The sequence below is a fragment of the Scomber scombrus genome, chromosome 12 (genome assembly GCF_963691925.1).
Source record: "Scomber scombrus chromosome 12, fScoSco1.1, whole genome shotgun sequence".
NCBI classification, from domain to species: Eukaryota; Metazoa; Chordata; class Actinopteri; order Scombriformes; family Scombridae; genus Scomber; species Scomber scombrus.
The window spans coordinates 10,843,373-10,865,074 of record NC_084981.1 but is presented as its reverse complement, the minus strand read 5'-3'; the positions used below and the strand labels follow the sequence as shown (position 1 = coordinate 10,865,074).

The 21,702-nt window shown below is 43.1% G+C and overlaps 1 protein-coding gene across 1 annotated transcript in view; it reads right to left on the bottom strand.

The window, feature by feature from the left end:
- unc5b (unc-5 netrin receptor B) overlaps positions 1 to 13,938 on the bottom strand; it is a 43,290-nt gene extending 29,352 nt beyond the window's left edge. Inside the window, exons 1-2 of the mRNA XM_062431006.1 lie at positions 13,852 to 13,938; positions 3,467 to 3,551 (exon numbers count right to left, since the gene is read on the bottom strand). Of these exons, the coding sequence (XP_062286990.1) occupies positions 3,467 to 3,551; positions 13,852 to 13,938 (172 nt within the window). The remainder of the gene's footprint in view (positions 1 to 3,466; positions 3,552 to 13,851) is intronic.
- Between the last annotated feature and the right edge of the window lie 7,764 nt (positions 13,939 to 21,702).

Here is a 21,702-nt window from a genome sequence, read left to right as displayed (position 1 = left end):
AACAGGTCCTATCTTAAAAAGAGCTGCTCTCTGAAACTGGAACTCTGCTTCATCAATAAAGCAATAAAGGAGATTTTTTTTGTTACATTTATGTCTTTCTATTTCTGGTACTCCAATTTTGATTGTTCATATGCTATACTCAAATGTGTCCAGCAAATCAAATGGATAGACATGATTGAAAATATAAATCAACATATTTCTGGTCTTTGTCCACTTGCTTTGGGTCTAAGCCAGTTGAGTGAGGGGGCACATGTCTGTGGCTCCAGTGGACAGCAGGGCATTAACTATCTGTCCTAGATCCTAATAGCCCGGGCCCACTGAACAGCTCACAGACCCGAGACAGCCCAGAGTCAGGATTCCTCCTCTGTACTGAGTCCCAACAGCATTGTTTTGTTTACACAGTACATTTTTCTGACCTGTGCATTTGTGTATGTTTTCAGTGTGGTCGTTGGTGTGTGTGGCCTTGCTAGTCCCTCAGTGTTGGCTCTCTTGCTCTCCCTCTCTGTCTCTCTCTCCACGGCTTCACCCAGCCGAAGCCATGGCAGCACTGCTGGTTAAGAGGTTTGTGTATCCCATTAGGATGATGAAGAGGCCTTTCATCAGTACACTCCCTCAGGCCAGGCGCTGACAGGAGCTTTACCTCGACAAGCCTCTCAAACACACCGCTCGACATGAGACAGCACCCAGCGAGGAGGTCCGCAGCCCGCAGGCAGTACACATACTCACTGACAAACACTCACTGTTGTTCACACACACACACAAGCACACACACAGGCTCAGAAAAAAGTAAATACTGGGACATTTTGTTGCTAACTTTTCACTTTCAATCTCATATCTATTTCTAACATTATGCAGTGGAAAGAGGAGGCTGAAGAGGAAGAAAAGTCTTGACTAATTCTGACTCGGTACTCTCATCTATTTTTAATCACTGCCACACGAGGACTAATAGTGTAACGGCCATGCAGGGCTCTGTCCATATGGGCAAAGTAATTTTTCAGAAGGGCAGAGCGAGAAGAGGAAGACAGAACGTGAGGACAGAGCAGGGGAAAAAAAGAGACAGGAATAGAGAGGAAGAGGACAAAGATGAAGAGAGAGTACAAGCAAGAGAGGAAAAAAGAGACAGAGATTGATCAAGATAGAGTGTTAGAGAGAAGGGGAGACAGAGAAGCCACAGGAGCCAAGATGACCTGGATTCATAGGAGTAGTATTGATTACTTAAGGATGAAAAGCAGAAGAGAGAGTTCTGCTTAGAGATTAGATAAATGAACACACACACACACACACACACACACACACACACACACACACACACACACACACACACACACACACACACACACACACACACACACACACACACACACACACACACACACACACACACACACACACACACAGACCTGGAGAGACAGAACTGGGTGAAAGTAACAACTAAAATGTACACACTCAAGATCTAACTATTGTAGCTCCTTTGGCTTAAATCTGACAAGATGGAAGCAAGTCGTCTTCTTAATCCATATCTATGACGGATAATACAGTCTCATAGATAAAAAAGTATGACAGCTAGGGACTGGAGCTGTTTGTGTGTAGACTGGATCCACATACCAACAGTATTAACAGCATACATACAGCATATGGGTGACAACATGATCTGATTAGATTTTACTCTGTGTGGGATTTATGGGACAAATCGATGGAATGTGTATAGATGATGTATAGGGGGTTGAAACCACAAACAATTTTATACATACAACAGAGAGGCCCATCTCCCCTTAGTAGTTTGGATTATTCTGATTCACGTAGATTAACTTTGTATAATCGCTTTGAGAATTCTGGGCTTAAAGCACTGACGCCGCTCAAAGATGCACCATCAAAGACTACAATGCAATAAAATGAAACACAGGTACTGTAGCACAAACACTCATGCATAACAATCTGCTATCTTCAGCTACACACACTGTACATTAGCATTCATGTGGTACAGTATTTATAAAATGTGGAGGACACTTTTATCCATAGGGCCTTACAAGTACTGTCACTTCACTACATGCATCTATTTTAAAATAAGCAAAGAAAACAGATGTTTTGGGAAATAAAAAAAAAGAAAGAAAGACAGAAGTTAGAAATTAGAATCTAGTGTCACAGTGGAAGTAGTCAGTACATCACCAAAACTAAACTAGATAAACAGATTTATCGGTCATTTGAGGATAGCAGAAACAAGCATTTAGCATATGCAAAGCAACAATAACTTTGTGTCATTTCTCTAGCCAGTAGCCAACCAATAAATGTAATTCCATTGGTCACTCTTCTTTTATCTCTGTTTTACTCTCCATTAACTCACAAGAGCAAAATGTGGCATCAAGATCTGCTAAATGCAATACTGTGGTCATCATCTAGTTGCTATCATCATGTATCAACACTGCTGCAGAGTGAAACAAAACCATAAACTCTCAATAAGTTCCCATTACACATAGTTATTTGACTCTCCTTTAATATAAAAAATATTGATCGCAGCAGCTTTAAATACAAAGAGTTTGACTGTATATATTTCAAAACATGCCGATGCTATAAAAGTAAAGTTTCTAAACTATCTAATTTCTCTCCTGACATGTCTCTTGGTTCAGTTTTTCTAATACCGACGGCCCACACAGCAACAACAGCACAGGCCCTCAACAGCCACGTTGTGCTGAAAATCGTAAGAAAAGAACAGCTTGACCCTCATATGCCGGCGTTCAGCTGGGTCATTTGTGAAGCACAATGGCCGGCTGCAAACATAAAGGTGTTTATATCTTTCCCACAATTTACAATCTATTCAGCACGACTGACTTCACAACTTCCATTTCCACAACAACAAAGAACTGGATTTGGTGTGTGTGTGTGTGTGTGTGTGTGTGTGTGTGTAGTGAGCGTAAAAGATGTAAGGTCTATGCTGGAGAACATATAGGTGAACGGTGTTTGAGTGGTAGACCAGAGAAACAATCTGAGATATACAATGCAATACTGTTAGCATTATGCAGCACATGACGTGAAACACAATAAAACTGAGGCTGTTTGAATAGTTAACACACCAGAAGAAAAAGCAAATAGAAAATGATTGATGTGAATAAAATGAGATGGTGTGTGTGCTTCTCTACAAATATGCATGAAGCAAAATTTATGCCAGACTGCCCAGCTTTATTAACTCCACAGCGTACAGATGCTAGTAAATAACATTTAAGATTCATGTTGTGGTTTAATTCTGTTATCATGGCTCACACCAGTGCCCTCATAACACATCATCATATAACACTGCAAATTATCCAGTACAAATCTGTAGGTCAGAGGTCGCAGCTTTCTGTTAACTTCATATTCCAGGCTCCACTGCTCAATATTATAATACCTTTAAGACCTTACGCTACACTGATAAAAAAAAGCACAGCAATCAGGCTTGCCATAAAAGGTCTCTCAGCCTGTGCCATGGCCTCACCTTTCTGTGACCCTTGACCCCTCACCTCCATCTGCGATAGGTTCCTCATAAGTGGCCCCGCTCTGATGCAGAGAACGTGACTATTCTGCACACGCGTGTAGAAAAACAACAGATCACAATCTCAATTTAATTACCTGACACAGAGGCTCACTATTGAGTTTTCTTCCTATGAAATATTAGAGCATGTACAGCAAAACTGCTCTAAAAGTACAAGCACATTAATATACATTACAGTCTCCAATCATTTTAATGGTGGTGGGAACACTGAAAGCAATCAAAGGAGGAAGTAAACTAGAAAGAAAGAGGGACAGAAAGACACAGGCGAGCCGAATTGACGGGGTGAAGTGATGCTACCTGTGTACTTAAGTGAGAGTGAGAAGATGAAAAAGAGAGAAAGTTAGCTGAGCAGAAGAGGCAATATTGGACAGTGTGAGATTCATCACGCTGTCTTGTCTTAGACTCATCACGTTCTGAGGTGTTCCATATAACACCGTGTGGAGATCAATAGCATCCATTTCAATAGCATCCATTTACTGAGGTGCAGCTCATCTAATCATTTGGCACTCTGCTGCCCACAGAAGGAGCTGCGACACACACCTGGGCCTCTGGAGGATAAGAGAGTAATGAAATGTACACTGCAGCCCGGTCTATCTTCAAGTCCCCAACAGCGAGCACAAACAAAGCCCCCACGCCTCCCCCTGTCTCCTTTCCTTCATGTCCTCCGCCTCCACATATGAGCAATAAACCCAAGCTTCGCCCCCTCCTCCTCTTCCCTCTTTCTCTTGTCCTTCCCCACACGCACAGGCTCTCATATGTTTGACTTAAGTTGCATATCGTGTGGTCCATTAGGAATCTGAGGGGTGTGAGGCACAGAGACCAAAAATATCCACAGCACTCTGTTTCTCTCTCCAACTCATTGACTGAGTGCCTCGGGGTAGCATCACAATAAAGCGCTCCTTGTCCCTGCTCCCCAGTGCGATTGTATAATTCATCTTAATTGAGAAAAACAAGCAAGAAAATGGGAGCACTGGAAGGATTTATTAATACTGTAGCACATTGAGTTTCACTATGAATGAAAAGTGCGCTACAAATTAAATGTATTATTATCATTTATTTATGTAAAGTGCAGGTCATGTATTTCTGGGACTGAGGGACCTTGTGTATGTTTTGTGCCTGTGAAAAGTTAATGTATCTGCTTACTGTTCCAAAAAAATGTATTCACCTCTCTCCTCCTTCTTGTGCAAATGTTATTTAAAAAGGTATTTTCTCTAATGAGGTTGAAAAACAAAGGAGGGACAGATTATGCAGGAAAGTACAAGATTTAAGGAGTAGACTTTACAGTCATTTGCTCAATTGCCACAATAGTCAAATAAATTCACACAATGATAAGTTATCATTGTGCAAGTATGAGGCAATTTAAAGGGAGTTTTGCAAAGTCACCCAGAAAATTACTCTAGTATGTGCTTCAAATATAATGGAGGAAGGAACAGGAGTGACTCTTTAAAAACTTTCTGCGCTCACTGTGATTTTTACGCAGACACTGTAATCTATTCAGGGCTTCTCTGGTGCAGATTTCTGAGCTTAAAGACAGAGAGGTAAAAAGGCAGATGGTGTTTAAACACTATCTTAAAAATGCAGACTAAACATGACGTCTGAATATCAAATTGCTGAGCAACCTTCACGCCAAAATGGCACCCACAGCTTTAACTGCATGCATGCAGGCTTTTGCTTCATGTAATTCAGTTGTTTTGGTCACTTTATGGAAGTAAAAAGCAAACTTACAGTAACTGTTTGCTTGAAGTTAATCTTGTGTTTCACCATACCGTAAAACATTTATGAATAAAAAAAAATCTCAGCTGTTCCGATGCAGGATCGATGCAGGATAAACGCATGGAAGTGGGATTCTGTGACTGCCGTTGTGCTGAGCATGTACTGCCACAGCTCTATTAGACAATACATATTTTTAGAAAATGCAGCACTGTATCATTTGTGTTTGCTTTTATTTTTTTTCATCCAATTTCCAGAGACTGCACTATCTAGGGCAGTGGTCAGCAGTTTTAATCAATTTTCCAAACACAGGAGCAGTACGGCAGTCAGGAAATCCCAGCAGGACCGTAGGGAATGGACATAGCAATAATAATAACACAAAATCTAATCTGAATTATGCTCTAAAGAGATTAGGTCAGAATAATCCCCAGAATAAACACAAATGGGGAGGGGGGAGGCCGTTTGTGATCAAATGCAGGGAGGGGAGTCACATTGCCTGTGTATGTTTGTATTCTTGGCTGTGGGATTTGTGTAAAGTTGTGTTTTTTTTTTTTTGCTGTAATAGTGGCGTTTATTTTGGGATGGACATCTTCAATGGAGAAGCCAAATTGAATAAATTCATTCAATTTTTTAAACATATTGCCACTCAGTTAGACAAGGACCTTAAACTCATGCAAATGTATAGTTTAAACAGTGTGTAAACAGTGTTTGCAATTTGAGAGATGTGGAAAAACTGGTGCAAGAATTGAGAGCATGAGAGAGTAAAGTGGTAGGTCTGTCATACCAGTTCTACTATTTTTACTTGAAGACAGTAAAAGCTGCCAAATCCAAAATTAATCTTAACATCAGGATGCAGAACTTTGTTTAGAACAAGCTGAAGCCAATATAATTTTTTTTTTAAAAGTCTGACATTTTGATAAAGCAAGCAAGGAGGTAAGTTACAGCTGCCAGCCAAGAAATAGTTCCATCACATAATTCCCTGTAAAACCACAACTTGTTGCCATCATATTTATGTTTCTGTTTTGTTTACACAAAAGAGATACTGTATATATAATAAGTAAAATTTAGAGGTGCTGGTGGTGAAGGTGATTTTTTGTAAATTTTGGAAGGAGCCCAGCTGGGTGTTTCCCCTGCTTTCCGTGTTTATGTTAAGCTAAGCTAATCACCTGCTGGCTCTAGCTTCATATTTAGCCTACACTCTTAGGAAGAAAGTGAATATGGGTATTTCCAAAAAACGTCAAACTATTCCTTTAATGCCAGCCACTAGAGGCCGTGCTGTATTACAGTGTTTATGGTTCCAAACTATGATTTTGTTTGATTTGCTCAGTTTACTGGACTGTGTTTGTGTTATGACATTACCAGTGCTGACTCCCAGTGTGGTGAGGGTTCAGGGATCAGAATGGACAGGGCCAGAGCAGACCTCGAGGTCACCGCCTGCCTTTCTGCTGAGCAGGCTATTGTCCAGCAGCTGCATGGCTGCACCACTCCAGGTCTATTGAGAGTCTATTCAGCAGCTTCAGCTAAGTGCAATAGAAGACCCTGGTCTATTGTCTGATGCCAGGTCTGTTTGAGCTGCACCAGAACGCTCACTTCATCTCCCAGTGAGTTCAGAGAAACAGTTAAGTCTCAATGAATAGGGGCGGATTTACACAAGTAAAAAGACATGTTAAACACATTCAGGCCGACTCCATCTCTCAAACAGAGAGCTGCTTGACCTCTGTGACCTCTGCTGAATGTCAAACCGCACTGTATGACCTCCCTTTGCCTCCTTCTACACAACACTGAAACACACAGTTAGATACCAACAGAGAAAAGGTGATGGAAAAAGAAAAACCTCTGTCATGCAACACTTGTCCATTAGATTCACGACAAACAACCTATTAATGTCAACACCTATTTTGTACTTCTGTAAGCATGCCATTCTAGCGCAGTTTATTTGTGTTTCTCTTCAGTTTGAGTGCATAAAATAAGAAGCAACAAAACATTATAATGCAAAAATGGAAAAACAAGACACCAGCGGCATTGCTAGCAAGGTAGCCATTCCCAAAGTCTTGTGTAAGTGAATGATCACAGACACAAAATGGCCATATCATACTCAGTAAAAAAGCCATCTGGAGGCATCAGCACTTCTATGGGCAGAATTAAGTCAGAGTGCAATGACTTTCTCATTTTAAGTGCCTCCAAAGAGCCTCATTATTACCTTCCCAGAATGCAAATATGCTTTGGGCCAATTAGAGGTTGAGCCAATACCAATGTAAGCCCATAAAAACCCGCCCTTCCATAATCATTCAGCAATATGACTCATGGGTAAGACTGGAACAACGGCCTGTAAATGTGTCATGATTATGACTCTGTGCTTAAAATGAATGGGGGAGCTGTGTATTTCATTCCCACGGTGCTGGAGCTGAGCCACGCGTATGTTAGTGTCAGTGCTTCTAATGAAATAAATAGACTTGTGATAGTACTTATTAGCCCTCTGTAAGTGGCAGGTAAAGACAAGGGACCTGTGGCGGATCAAAGGCACTTAAATGACTCTTTTTTTTAGATCTCCCCCTATCAAGAGGTATTTAAGGGGGAGAGGGGGTTGCTTTTTTTGTTTGTGGAGACAGACGCCCTCATCCAGGATGTCTCTGTGTAATTACACGCCACAGAAGACCTTCATTCCTTGTCTTCACAGAGAGAGATGAAAGACAAGAGAGACAGTGGCATGTAATCGCTCCTCTGACTGAAAGAGTGGGAGAGGAGGTGAAGGGACACAAAGAATAGAAGGACAAAAGGATGGTGAGTGGTGGTGGGGTTTTAATAAACCTCCTCTGGCTCTTGTTTACAGAGTCTCTCCTACCTCTACTGATTTCTCTCTCTCTCACATACACACAGTCTCGCTTTGACTTTCATCAGAGTTGCTTGGTCTTCGCCTCAGGACAGATGTGTAAATTGTTGTGCTAATGTAAGGACCACTGCTGAGAGCTTTAGAAGGAAGGAGATTTACACACTCCACACCACTGTATAACTGTCAGTCACAAACTCACACTCACAAGAGCATAAAGAGGGACGCCGTGAGCGACAGCATCTCAGCACACACACGCACTCACCAAACAACGTGCACAGATGCAGGCATCCATCCATCCATGCACATATACACATACACACACACACACTGGCACTGAAGTGTGGGTGGACAGTGACACGCACAAGTAAATGTTCTATTTTCTTCTGCCATTCATAGTCCCCTAGCCTAAATCTAATAAAAGACTCCTTCACCTCGTCGCAAATGGCTTAAGAGCAGCAGTGAAGTTACAATCTGTCGCTGCTTTACTGTAAAACCCCAATATTCTTCCATAAAAAGTATTATTTAGGACACATTCTACAGACCTCAGAGGGTAAAAACCAGAAAGGTACAGTACCTCTTAATGATCTCCCTTTGCTTCTGAAGCTATGTTGAAGTGGTCATCTGAGGGATCTGTGTGTTGGTCATATTGTCTCATAGTTTTACCAAGTTAGACAAGAAGAACTCAAAATTGTGAATTTGTAGCTTGATTATTATTGGGTTAATTATGTGTGTTGTCTTGCCATCAGCTTTTAGAAATGTCACCAACTGCTGTAAACCAGAAACTGGTCGAGCGCATCTGACATCACACTGTACTAACTTGTGCATGTCCATAAATGTTTGTTATTTGCCTAACTGACAGGAGTCACCCTAACCCTAACCCTAACCCTTCACCTGTAACTTCTGTTACAGGTGTAAAGTCAAAAGTAACAAAATCTGCTTCCCAGCACTTCTAAAGCTCACTATTTTATCTTATTTGTCCCATCCTTACAAAAAACAAAGCGTAAAAAGGACATTTTGTGGCATTATGTTGGATTATATTGGACTCTTTCATAGCCAGGCACAGTAACTTCCTGGGAGTCTTGTTGTCAAGGTGATGTTACCAGGCAACCAGCAGAGACTCCAGGAAATGACTGTTCAAAGCCAAGAATTTTTTTTGGCAAATAACCTTCTGTAACAAAATCGTACACAGAATATCTTCAGTTTTGGACTGTTGTTTGGACAGATCAACAATTTAAAGATCACACACTGAACTCTGAGTAATAGTTATGAGCACTTTTCACTATTTTATGACATTCAAAGGACCAGTGTACAGCTAGCAGTGAGGCTGCAGATTGCAACCAACTGATAACCCCTTCCCTCATCTGCCCCTTGCGTGTACAGTGGCTGCTATACTCAAACAAAATGTGAAAGGCCTTCTCTGGAACCAGTGTTTGGTTTGTCTGTTCTGAGCTACTGTAGAAACATGGCGTACTTATTCTAAGGTAACAAAAACACATTGATTCTTATGTTCATACACTAATTAAAACATACTACTGAATATTACATTCAATTTCTGCTTATACATCCAGCTAAATCTTGTAATACTAATTAAGAGCTTGTTTGACAATGAACACAATCATTAATTGTAGCACTATATCCCTGCTCCACTGAACTTTTCCCCCTCTGAGTCACATCCTTTCCAGCCCTGCGTGACATTATGTGACTGACTACTCCTCTTACTGTGTGATGGCGCCGAGGCCTCCGAGGGGCTCCAAACAACCCATCTGCCCAAGAATTTGCCCATCCGTCTGCCTGTCTGTCTATCTCTCTGCAGGTATGTCTGTCTGTCCCTGCGTGATACATGTTTCTTTTTTAACGTCGTGTAAGGAGAGGGTAGTAGCTGGCTGCAGCGTGAAGGTTGAAGACATAGGCAGAGAGACACTGCTCAGTGTTTAATGACCCACTATAACTATACCTATTCATCTCCTCCCGCCACAGCACTGAAACACCATGGAAATGGTCCTCTGCTGAGCATATTGCATCATGCTACATCATAACTCTTCAGCCGGTACCAATGTGATCACACGAAACATGTTTCTCTCGCCACTTTTCATGTACAAAATCTCTCTTTTGACACTAAACAACAAAAGGAACATGTCAATACCATTGAAGTTCATCTGTACACAGTTTAACATAACGATGCCAGAGAGCACAACAAAAAATTGCAGCCACTGCACTGCTTCCAATCAAGCAGAAACTTCAAGCTCACACCTATCCCCGATCAATAAACATCTATATGGCTTTCATTTGCTAGTGAGAGGTGCCTTCCCTACCTGCTGTATCTAATCTTTCTCTCCTCACACACAAACAAACACACACACACACACACACACAAATACAGAAGCACACACACTTCTTCTTGCTGAACGGATTGGAGGCAAGTGAAACTGAGCAACAGCAGCGGTGGAGTCAGAGCAGAGACACCCAGAGTTAATGAACCCTCACCAGTCAGCATGGCTGTCCATCTGCTTTCATAATCCTCATAAACAGCAGGCCATGAGTGCTGCCCAACCAGTGACAGACACACATACACACACACACACACACACACACACACACACAAGCACACATTCACAAACAGCATATCGTCATCCTAAATATCCCACATAAAGAATGTGTGTGTGTGCGTGTGTGTGTGTGTGTGTGTGTGTGTGTGTGTGTGTGTGTGTGTGTGTGTGTGTGTGTGTGCGTGAGATTGGATGTTGTAGGGGTGGAGGATGGGGGCTGATGTGTCCGTTATAAAGCTCAGCTCACCAGCTAATCTAAGCAGAGTGGCGAGGAGAGGTGAGCGTGAGGTCGGCTGTTGAGCCCATCTGGTCAGCAGCAGGTAAGAGGCTTGAGACACACACCCGCTGACACACTTGGTGCGTGTGTGAGCTCATACACTTAAATCTAACCTTAATTACATGCAGGTACATCTGCCACATTAGACCAGATCTCGTCCCACTACTTCACACATAGCGCTCATTTAAAACGATTCCCAGCAGCTCTTCGGTGACTGATGTCTGGTGGCATTTTGCAGCGTACGCCGCGTACACCTGGAGGATAAACCAGGTTTCCTCCTGTGCAATCAGAAAGCCTGCCAGAGGAAGAATGATCAGTGTTTGTGCGAGCTGTGTGCTGATTGAGACTGGGAGTGTGACCCCACTGTGACCCATGTAGAAAAAGGGAGTAATACCTAAGCAATATGGCTGGCTTCCCATCAGCGTGCGCCCATCACACACTTCATACTCACACACGCGCGCGTATGCACACACCCGCATAGCAAGCCAAGACGAGCTTGTCAGCCCTTGATTAAGACCTGCGCATCTGAGGCGAGAACAGAATCTTTACTGTGTTTGGAGGCTCAAAGCCCCTGGAGGAAAAAGTAAGAATTAAGTCCTGGGCCTGAGGATGGGCGGAGGAATTAAAGGGTGGATAAGGGCAGAATTCATTCTTTCAGTCTCTTCCTTGTGATGGTTGTGCTCCAAGAGTGTGTGAGCAGAAACGGGGATTACTGCCCCTGCTGTGCATGTTTCTGTGTGTCTGCATATGTTTTCGGGATAAAGATAGATACTGAACGGCAAACTTTTTTCCTTTTAGCACAAGCTGAAGAGAGGAGAGGAGAGGAAAGGAAAGATCTGGATGCACCCTTGTTGACCTCTGATTAAGTGGCCAATCACCGGTCCGTTATAGACAGGGACGATGAGCAAACAAGACACCTAGTGCTTAAACGTCACGACAGTCATCACTTTAAATAACACAATAGAACACTACTGACATGCAGCCAATCACACAAAAAACCCCAAGCTATCCCTCTCCGCCGACACACAACAACACACTCTCACAAATACACTCATTAAGCATCATTCGCCTTGATTTGAAACACAGGGGAGGAAAAAAAACAAACTGTTGGTTGTTTGAAAGTCCTTCTGTTGCCTAGCTGCCTGCCATGCAGACAGAAGGACGCAGGATCATTTCCGTTCCCTCTTTCATCCGGAGACACGCGCACATACGCTCAACACGCCCGTCTCTCTGTGTAGGTCTGTGTGTCATTCCCCTACTTTAGACACACCAGCTGCTCAGTGTGTGCTCAGCAGTGTTAAGAGCCCCTTCCCACCTTGCACAAGCCCCCAGAGGCACCCACATCCACTTACACATAGGCATGACAAAGCTCCCCCCTTTCTTGCTCCCCTCCTTTACCTACCCATGACAATCCAAACACCCCCCACATTCATAAGTACCCTAAGGGCAGATGGGACCCTAATAAGCGTTACACTCAGAGAAATGGGATTCTTCACAGTGCCTTCTAAAGAGCAATTCCCCCAAACTCCACCAGAGAGCTGGCTGGGAGAAAAAAATGATGGAGTGAGAGAGATATGGATGACAGAGGTTGGTATATGTGAGACTATAAAGCTATAAATACGCCTGATGAGACTATAAAGAGATTGAAGGAAGAGGAAGGGGAAATGGGGACAAGTGAAGGCAATTTATTAATGTGGATGTGGGGAAATGTAGCTTTGTATGCTAAATTCACCGAAGGAAACTTAAACATCTGGGCCTCTACCATCACTGTTGCATTTCTACTGCAGCACATTTCTGCTCCGGAGAGAAAGTATATTATTAACATGCTTTAAAGAAAATGTTCCTCCGGTCAGCTGAGCCTATACAGACACACTACAAACAAACACAAACACAAGCATTAAGAGATTGGCTGTGGTCTAAGCTCTGAGTGGACTTGGCTCAACTGCCTTTTGAAGACAAAAAAGCCTCTGCTAAGAAGATGAGGGGAATCTACATGGCCTGAAAAAACTCGCTTTTTAGATGAGGACACACACAGAGTGCTGGAACACAGCACAGCCAATCAAATGCTGACACAGCCTCTGATCTATGGACCTCAGCACAACCAGCTTTTACAAAGTGTGTGCGTCTGTATATGTGTGTGTGTGTCTATCTTAGGGTAAAGGGGGTTGTTCAGGATCTGGTCTGACCCCCTGTAGTGAATCCTGATCCTATTGGTCACGATGTTCAGAGTGCTGCTGAGATCTTAAATGAAAATTCCTGCACTCGCTCACTCACTCCTCCCAAGTGACCCAGCAGGTCTTCCACCATAATACGCATAAATGCTACCTCTTCGTCAGAGGATGTGGCTCCTTTTAGCATGCGTGGGTGTATGTATGTGTATGTGTGTATGTGTGTATGTGTGTGTGTATGTATGTGTGTGTGTGTGTGTGTGTGTGTGTGTGTGTGTGTGTGTGTGTGTGTGTGTGTGTGTGTGTGTGTGTGTGTGTGTGTGTGTGTGTGTGTGTAGGTGGGTGCACTCCTTTTGATGTCAGATGTCAGTGAGCATGTCTTAGCATATCAATCAGCAGGAGAATCAGAGTTTTTGGAGCTAAAACAAGCAGGTGTGGTCTTTTCCTGTGCATGAGTGGGTTATGCAACAGTAACACACCTCTAATCAATCTCACACACACCCACACCCACCCACCCACCCACACACACACACACACACACACACACACACACACCCCCGCCACACACACATACGCACGCATATGCTAGATAGTTTTTGTTGAAGTTGTGAATGAGTTCTGAGTGTGTGTGTGTTCTGTTGCTGCCCCCCTTTACCCCACACAAAGGGGCAGCAAAAGCTCTCTGGAGTCTCCTATTCATCTAAAGCACAATGGAACCCCACAGAGGTTTTCTTCCTGTTTCCCTGTCTGCCCCACCCATCTCCCCCCACAGGGCAGGATAGAGGGGCAGGGGGTACCCTGCACTGCCGGCCCAGCAGCAACTCAGCTCCCATCTGCCACCGAAACTCTCCCTCCTCCACCCCCGGGTCCAGCCAGCCATCCATCCCCCTCTCTCTCACTCCTGCCTCAACTTTTTCTTAGTCCACTTACTCCAAGAATTGTGGCAAACTCAGGCTATTATTTGGCAACGACGCCTTCAAAAGTCAAGCACAGAATAAAATTAATTTGGTCATTACTGGTGAAAAACTACTTTGACCTTAGGATAAAAAGCTTGGCCCAACATTTTTACATTTCAAACATGAATGGCTTTGAATGTCTGGAATAAATTGAAACATTCCTGCATTTTATCACTGTTTTCTATGAAAGCTCACAGGTAGGGGAGACCATCTGGAGTGAGATAAACAAGACATTTATAACCAGAATCCAAGAAGGCATCACATGAAATGTTTGAATAGCTTCACTTGATAATTACATACAGCATTTTTGCGCATGTTTTAAATAACACAGTTTAAATTAATTGCCAGGCACCATATTGATTAAATCATTATGACCACAGATTCTAAACATTATTAAACAAATAGTCTTTGTGGAAGACAATAACAACCTGTGCTTAAAACTAGATTCATCTCAAGTCTGTCAATCTCTGCTCGAAACTTTCTTCTGCTACTAATTCTTCTTTCCGTTTTTTATAGTCAGCTCCCTCCTCCATTTACCTTGCTGTTTGGCCCTCTTCTACAGAGCCCTTGCTGTTTGCTGGAGATTTATGGTCCGGTCTAACATGCACATTATTGGCAAAGCATTAAACATGTCTACTCTTAATACTGTGAGCTCTCTCCATCGATAAGAGCCTTAATAAAAACATCCCCCTAGTGGATTTGTGTGTCTCTTTTTCACTTTCCGCCCTCTGCCTCCCTCTTCAACAATATCCTTCTCTCTTAACCACTGTTTCTTCTGCTGCTTTGCTAGCTTTAACCTGCTGCTGCTGCTGCACATCACTTCCCTTCCTCTCATTCTTTACCACCTATCCACCCAACCCACCCCCAACTCCCCGCCTCATTCTCTAGCCTGTGCCAGAGATTTAATGACGCTTGAATGCCACTGCTATGGAGTTTTCTTCTTCGTGCTTTTCTCATAAAGGATATTTAAAAGCCATGCCCTGAGATCAATCTATCTCAATGTGTCTCTCATGGATTCATTTCTCCTCCATCTCCACTTTCTGTTTTTTCCTCTTCCCCTCTTCAGATGGATAGTATTACCCTGCGTAACCTCTCTCCTTGTTTGGTTCACACATCCTCTGCACCAGCCCCTGCCTGCAATTGGCACACTTGCTCTAGCTGCCACTCTTTTATCTAGTCTATAGATGCCTATTGGTACCCTAAAATTCTTCACTACCCCCTGAAGCCATCCGGGTCAGTTGCGCTGATGAGAGCCAAGCAGCTGTTCCCCTCCACCTCCTTCTCTTTCGCTGCCTCTGATGTCAAGAATTTGAGCATCATAAGCACATTTTAAATATTAACAAAGACCACTTTGCAAGTATGAATAATACAGCAGAGAGGGCAATGGCTGGCCAGCGATCCCATCCCCTGCCACCTGACGGCCATAAAACTAATGCACTGCTCCGGGACAGAGTGAGGCCTAGTCTGGTCTGCCAGCAGGACTTTCCTGAAGAACTAGTCTGGCCTGTGGCATGGCCCAAAGAGAGCTGTCTGTCTGTTTATTTATCACAGTGCCCAACCACCTGTCCAAATCTCTGCAGATGCAACAGCCTGGCAGCACTTTTGTTATGACTACATGTTTCAGAGACACTTTAATCTAATCTGACATCTCAATCTGCTGAGCGTCTTTGAAGCCAAATCTACTTTGGTGTTTGTTCGAGGTTAGCTTTGTTGTCACATTCCTTTCTGTTCATCCATCTAAAATTCATACTTCAGCTGTCGGAAATTTAAAGAATTCCTCTGACCAAACTGTAGAGCGGGGCAACAAATATTTCAATATAGCCTATTAGTTGCTCACGTATATTAAAGAATGTGAGTCTTCTTGCAGTCACTGCACCGTTATTTTAGGAACAGGAGGATTCCCACACTTAACACAAATGAGACAGCACATCCTAGAAGGGTGTCACTATTCATCGAGCCCTCTATGGGAGTGTCTGACATGCTACGCTCCCTAACTCTGAACACTCGGCTGCCCCTTCGCTCCCCTCAGCCTCGCTCTCCTCCTGTCTTGACCTCCCGGTACGGAAACTGTCCCCTGACCCTTCCCCCTTACTCAGAGCTCACTGGGCACCTGGTCTTCTCCACATTTAATCCTCATGTGTCACAAACAAAGCTCAAACACACTTCCCGTATGTCGGTTTTTCTAATTCTGATGAAGTCATTAATAACGTCACACAGAGAGGCTGTGGACAGCAGGGTAGTTACTCCAGACAAGTGTTCCTGGCAGTCTGGATAATTAATGTGTATGTCAACACAGAAAGAGGAGCACCATTGCAGAAATGTGAGCTCAGCACATCCACAATACAGGCAGAGACTGAGACAGGAGGGATAAGGAGGAGGCGGCAGAGGAAAGGTATACAAACAATGGGAGGGAAGATAAATGCAATCTGTCTGTCCCATCATGCATTCCCTAAATATATCTCTGCCTTCCTCTCTCCCAGACAGACAGAAACTTTACTGGGCCACACTGAGCTATTGTCCCCTTGGTGTCCCCTCCTCCTGGCTCTGCTCCCCCTTAACAGGACCTCACTGCAATCCTCAACTGTTTACATCAACGTTTCTCATTTCTCATGCAAGGATTTCAGAATGGTCCACAATTTTAATAAACGTAAGCTTCTTTTCTGCTCCGCCTGTTCGGGGAATAATACACACACGAGAGGGGTGGGGGTGAAGGTTGGTGGGGGTCTTACTGGTATTCAAAGAAATGGCCACAGACCTGGGCAGAGTGTGATAGGGTCTCCTCGGAAAGATTACTGCTGTCATTAAGAAAAAACTGACCTCTTCACCACAGTGTCAGATTTATTTCTTGTAGTGGTCTCTTAGCAAAGCATCCACAGACGTGCACTCACTGTTGTCCGCATTGTTCTTTTTTTTCCTACTGTAAACCAAGTTTAATCCACAATCCACTAAACCCTCAGATTTTTGCCTTGTATTTCAATCTGATCTGACAGAGGGAGGGAAAAGCAAATGTCTAGGTTTGCCTTCTACTAGGCCACACTGAAGGCAGTCATTAATCTAACTCTGGAGATGGGCAGTGTCACCTTGGTTTCCAGGTTCTGTCTCATCAGCTCACCAACACTGACCTGCCCTGTATGCCAAGTGATTTCATCTCCATCAGAAGCGGCCGCAGTCTTTGATGGCATTAAGGCTTTGCAATCCACTGATAAAAGTCTGCTCTGCCCTGATCAAAGCCTGTACTGTTCAGACTGTAATACTATGTCTAATAAAATAATGATTAACAAGGTATAAATGCTTTATGACCAGCTGAGAGAATTCAGAATTTATAGAACAAATTGGTACATCCAAACTTAAGTCACTAAATTTAGATACTGTTCCTTGCAATGAGACATAAATTATATTCCCCTAGCACTTCAAGTGCACTGTCTTAACTTTTACGAGGCTATTGCATTTACTTTTTGGGGAGGCCGGGGAGGCCAAGAAGGCACGGAGCAAAACCATTACTCCCTGCGCACCGGGGGAGTTAGATTTTCCGCTCCAAGTAGAAAAAAGGGAGCTCTGAGCTCAGGTCTACTGTAAAGATGAAGACTTTGCTGTTAGTTACAGTAAAGTGCTGTTCAGCAGGCGACACCAGACCCCTGCACTGTGGTGTATACCTGCAATCCAGAGCATCTTTTTTTTATTCCCATAGAACAAAGTTACAATTTAATGCGACTTTGAAGTTGGACTCGGATGTGAAATGGCACTGTCTGATTATTGTGGTAGTGTTGACTTGATCTTATCAAAATAAACTCTGCGCGTTTGTGCACGCATGTGTGTGTTTTGTAAATGATGCGCCATGTGACATGTGTACAGTATTTCACAACTATCACACTCCAAACTTAGATTTAATTAAGGAACTTACCACTGCTAGACACGACATATCCTCCGACCAGGAGGAGAAGCACCAGAGGACCGAGACCTTGGTCACGCTGCATCCGAGCAGAGAGCATCTTTTCCGACTACGCCGTTGCGAAACGCCCCGGGTAGTGCACACAGCGTGTGTCTTTTCTCCAACAAAGTCTTTGCTCCTGAAATATTTATCAGGAGGGCATATAACACCAACGAGTCCAGTAATTGATGTTGTAATTCGTTTTAGTAAATAGTTCACTCTTTAGGACGCAAACAGGCTGCAACGCTCAAAACACATCCATCAGCGAGCAGCTTGAGTGTCTGACAAAAACTGAAAGGGTGTAATTTCCGCTCGTAATCAAAGTTTGAAGAGGTCCGTAGATATCACACCATTGGAATATAAACAAAAATATTGTGGGCAGTACTCCTGGTAGATTTCATTTCCACTTAAACGCGGCTTTTCTTGGAGCCATAAGAGCAGATGTGCCACAAAAGTCACCAAAAAGTTTGACGCATCGTTGCTCTGAATGGAGATATGCAATTAGACGGCAGAGTCCGATTCCCAGAGAAAACAGGAAACTTGGTTTGCGACCTTACAACATTAGTGGGCTACGACTAGGGGGAGATGCTGTCAGACAGCCGCGCTCATTGCAGACTGGACTCCCGCATCTGCTGTGGGCCCATGGGTGTCTTTCCCGTCCGCAAGGTGTAAACAAGAACACGGGGATCAACGCAGAGCTCAATGCCAGCCTCCAGACTACCAGTCCCCGCCTGCCCAATCACATACCATCCTCCTCCTCCTCCTCTCAGAGTGAAGGCTGAACAAGTGAAGGTAAACTAGTAGCAAGCCAGGAGGAAATAGATGGGAGGGGAGAGATAGAAAACCCGGACCCTAGAGCGCACAGTACTGCTCTGGATTCGGTACACTACAGGCTCTAAGGTCTCACTGCAGACAGGTGGAGTTGAGTTCATGAGTTTATAAATTATTTTAAATTATTCTATCTATCTATCTATCTATCTATCTATCTATCTATCTATCTATCTATCTATCTATCTATCTATCTATCTATCTATCTATCTATCTATCTATCTATCTATCTATCTATCTATCTATCTATCTATCTATCCACGTACTACAGCAGCACCAATCTTGGTTTATGAGAGTATATTATTTCCTGTCAATCCATCCTCCCAACATCCCTGGATCATATTTTTACTCCCGGTGGCCACAAGAGAGCAGCCTTTCATAAATGAGCCTATCTCCAGTGAGGAGCAGGACTGACTGGATCTTCTGCAGCACTTTTCATTATGAAAGTCGTTTTCTATATGGCTGGGTCCCAGTGGTGCTGTTACTGCCTGGTTGGTGAGTGGACACCACAGGGGGGTCATGATGAAGAGGTGAGTATTGCTTTAGAATTGAAGCTTGAAGTGCTTTAATGCTAATATATTTTTTAAAAGCAGTGATTGAAGAACCACACTCAGCATCACAAGTGAACAGAAGTAAGTCGGGGGTGGGGGTCTAATTTGAATATTGGCAACATAATTGCATGTTTCCTGGGATTATCTGTTAATTATTACATTGGCATCCTACAGTATAGGAATTTGCCGCTTTTAAAGTTTTCTTTTCTTTTCTGTTTCTTGACCATGGCAACAATCTTTACTTATGCTAACGACTAATTCCTTCCCAAATTTATGACAAAAATTACTTTTCTTAATGTTTCTGTAGGTTTTAAACTATAACTGCACACTGGATGATTTCCTTTCACATACCAACACAGTGTCTATTGTTAATGCTTTCATGGACATATGATGTGCAGATTGGTGAAAAAGTAATGGAAAGACTGATTAAATGAAAGGAGAAACATACCAAATGCAGATGCTTCCATACAGAGCAGATGGGCAATGTTTTGAAGAGTATGAAAATGATGTGAATCTTATACGTTGGTGGTCCCAATCGGATCTCAACCCAGTTGAACATCTGTATGTTAGCTCTCCACCACCATCATCAAAACGCCACGTGAGGAAGCGTGACATACATCTTCTCAGTAGAGGAGAATCCTTGTAAAGGAGAGTTGAAGCTGCTTTGGTGGCTCTGTCTATATTAATAATCAGTTTTGAACAAGCATTTATTTATATGAAAATGTCACAGATTATTTTCTGTCTTTCTCTGACATTATTCTCTATGGGCAGTATCACTACAGATCTGGTTTATACTGTTCTGTCTTTCTGTTGCAGAGTCACACTGATGGTCAGTGAGGGGAAGGTTTAACCTATTGCATGACTTGGACTTTGAGATTGGGTTAACGCTTTAGTGTAAAATGCTGAGGAGTCAAATACGACATTTAAGAATGAAGCGCACAGCTTTAAGCATGGGGTGAGGCAGAGAGAGAGCCAGTATGTACAGGATGCACGCATGCTTCTGAGCCTAAAGCGAGGCCCGCTCTGAGATGTGACAGTATCTGGCAACAGAACAGCATTGCTGTACTTTGCTCAAATCCAACTTCAAAGGTCATAATCTGCCTGGACAAGTGATGACTCCCAGAGCCTCCCTCCTCCGATGACAATTATGCTGTTTCCTGGAGCACAGAATACACTCTGGATTATTTATTTATTCTCTACGACTTTATTGTGACTGGTGAGAGAGGGAGAGTGAGAGAGGTAGGAAGAGAGTGACGGAGCCGGTGAGAGTGAGAGAAGTTATGCGTGAAATGGAGTTCGCAGGTTGTGTTTGAGACAGATTTTCCTCATGGAGCTGCAAATGCATTTTGTGTTTACATGTCTGTGCATGCCGTGGTTTCTGATTGTGTTTCTAGGCCAGTTTTACGGGTCTCTTTTTTCGTTTTTTGAGCACATTGAGTATATTCTCATACAACATCATCCCCATTCCTTTTCAAATTGCTTAGCTGTATTTCTCACTGTGTGTATGGAGATCATTTAACAGTTTTTATGTGACAGACGATGGTGACACATCTACCTTGATGAGGTCACACAGGATGTTAACACGTTGCAAGGTCTAATTAGACAATTTGCCCTCTCTCGCCTCTCCACAACACGTATCCCCAATTAGAAAAGACCTGATGAATGTTTAACTTGCCATAAGCTCTTCTTTTTTCAATCTTTTGCTAAGACTAATTGAAGATATAAGTCAAGGGCATCTAAGGGAAAACTGGAGAGAAAAGCTGGGGTAAAGAAGAGCCATAATCGAGTAGGATGGAACTCATATGCGGTGCAACATACAGAGGTAGAGACAATGAGAAAGCTGGGGCTATTATTAAGACATAATAGGTTATCCGCCGAGGACTGTTTAGCACCGCTGACTCTCCGTTGCTTTGTGTTGCAGGCTTGACATAAAAAGGATCAAACTGCCTATCTCTGTAAAACAGAGGGGGTCTAAAAATAGGAGGCATGCTCTAGAAGTTGCTGTGGAGATAATTGAATATTATTTTCAGGAATGATTAAGTTGACCTATCCAGTAGACTAATTATTTCTTGCAGGCCAGAGGAGAACTTGTTTAATAGATTTTGGTTGCAGTGAATAAGGCAAAATAAAGCAGCCAATCTGCAGGCTTTCCGCAGACCAAGAAAACATCATCCGTGGAAAAATGAAAATACAGATAATCAAAATTGGGTTTGGGGGCGATCACAGGTCTTCCTTGCAGTATTTGGCGTCCTCTGCCACTTTCTTTGGATGTGTATAAGATTCAGGACGTGAACTCTGGTATCATGATCTTTTCAAATATCTCCCTCCACCACAATGCAATGAAGGTGAAGGAATTTTCCTTTGTGTAGCTCAAAGCATTGAAAA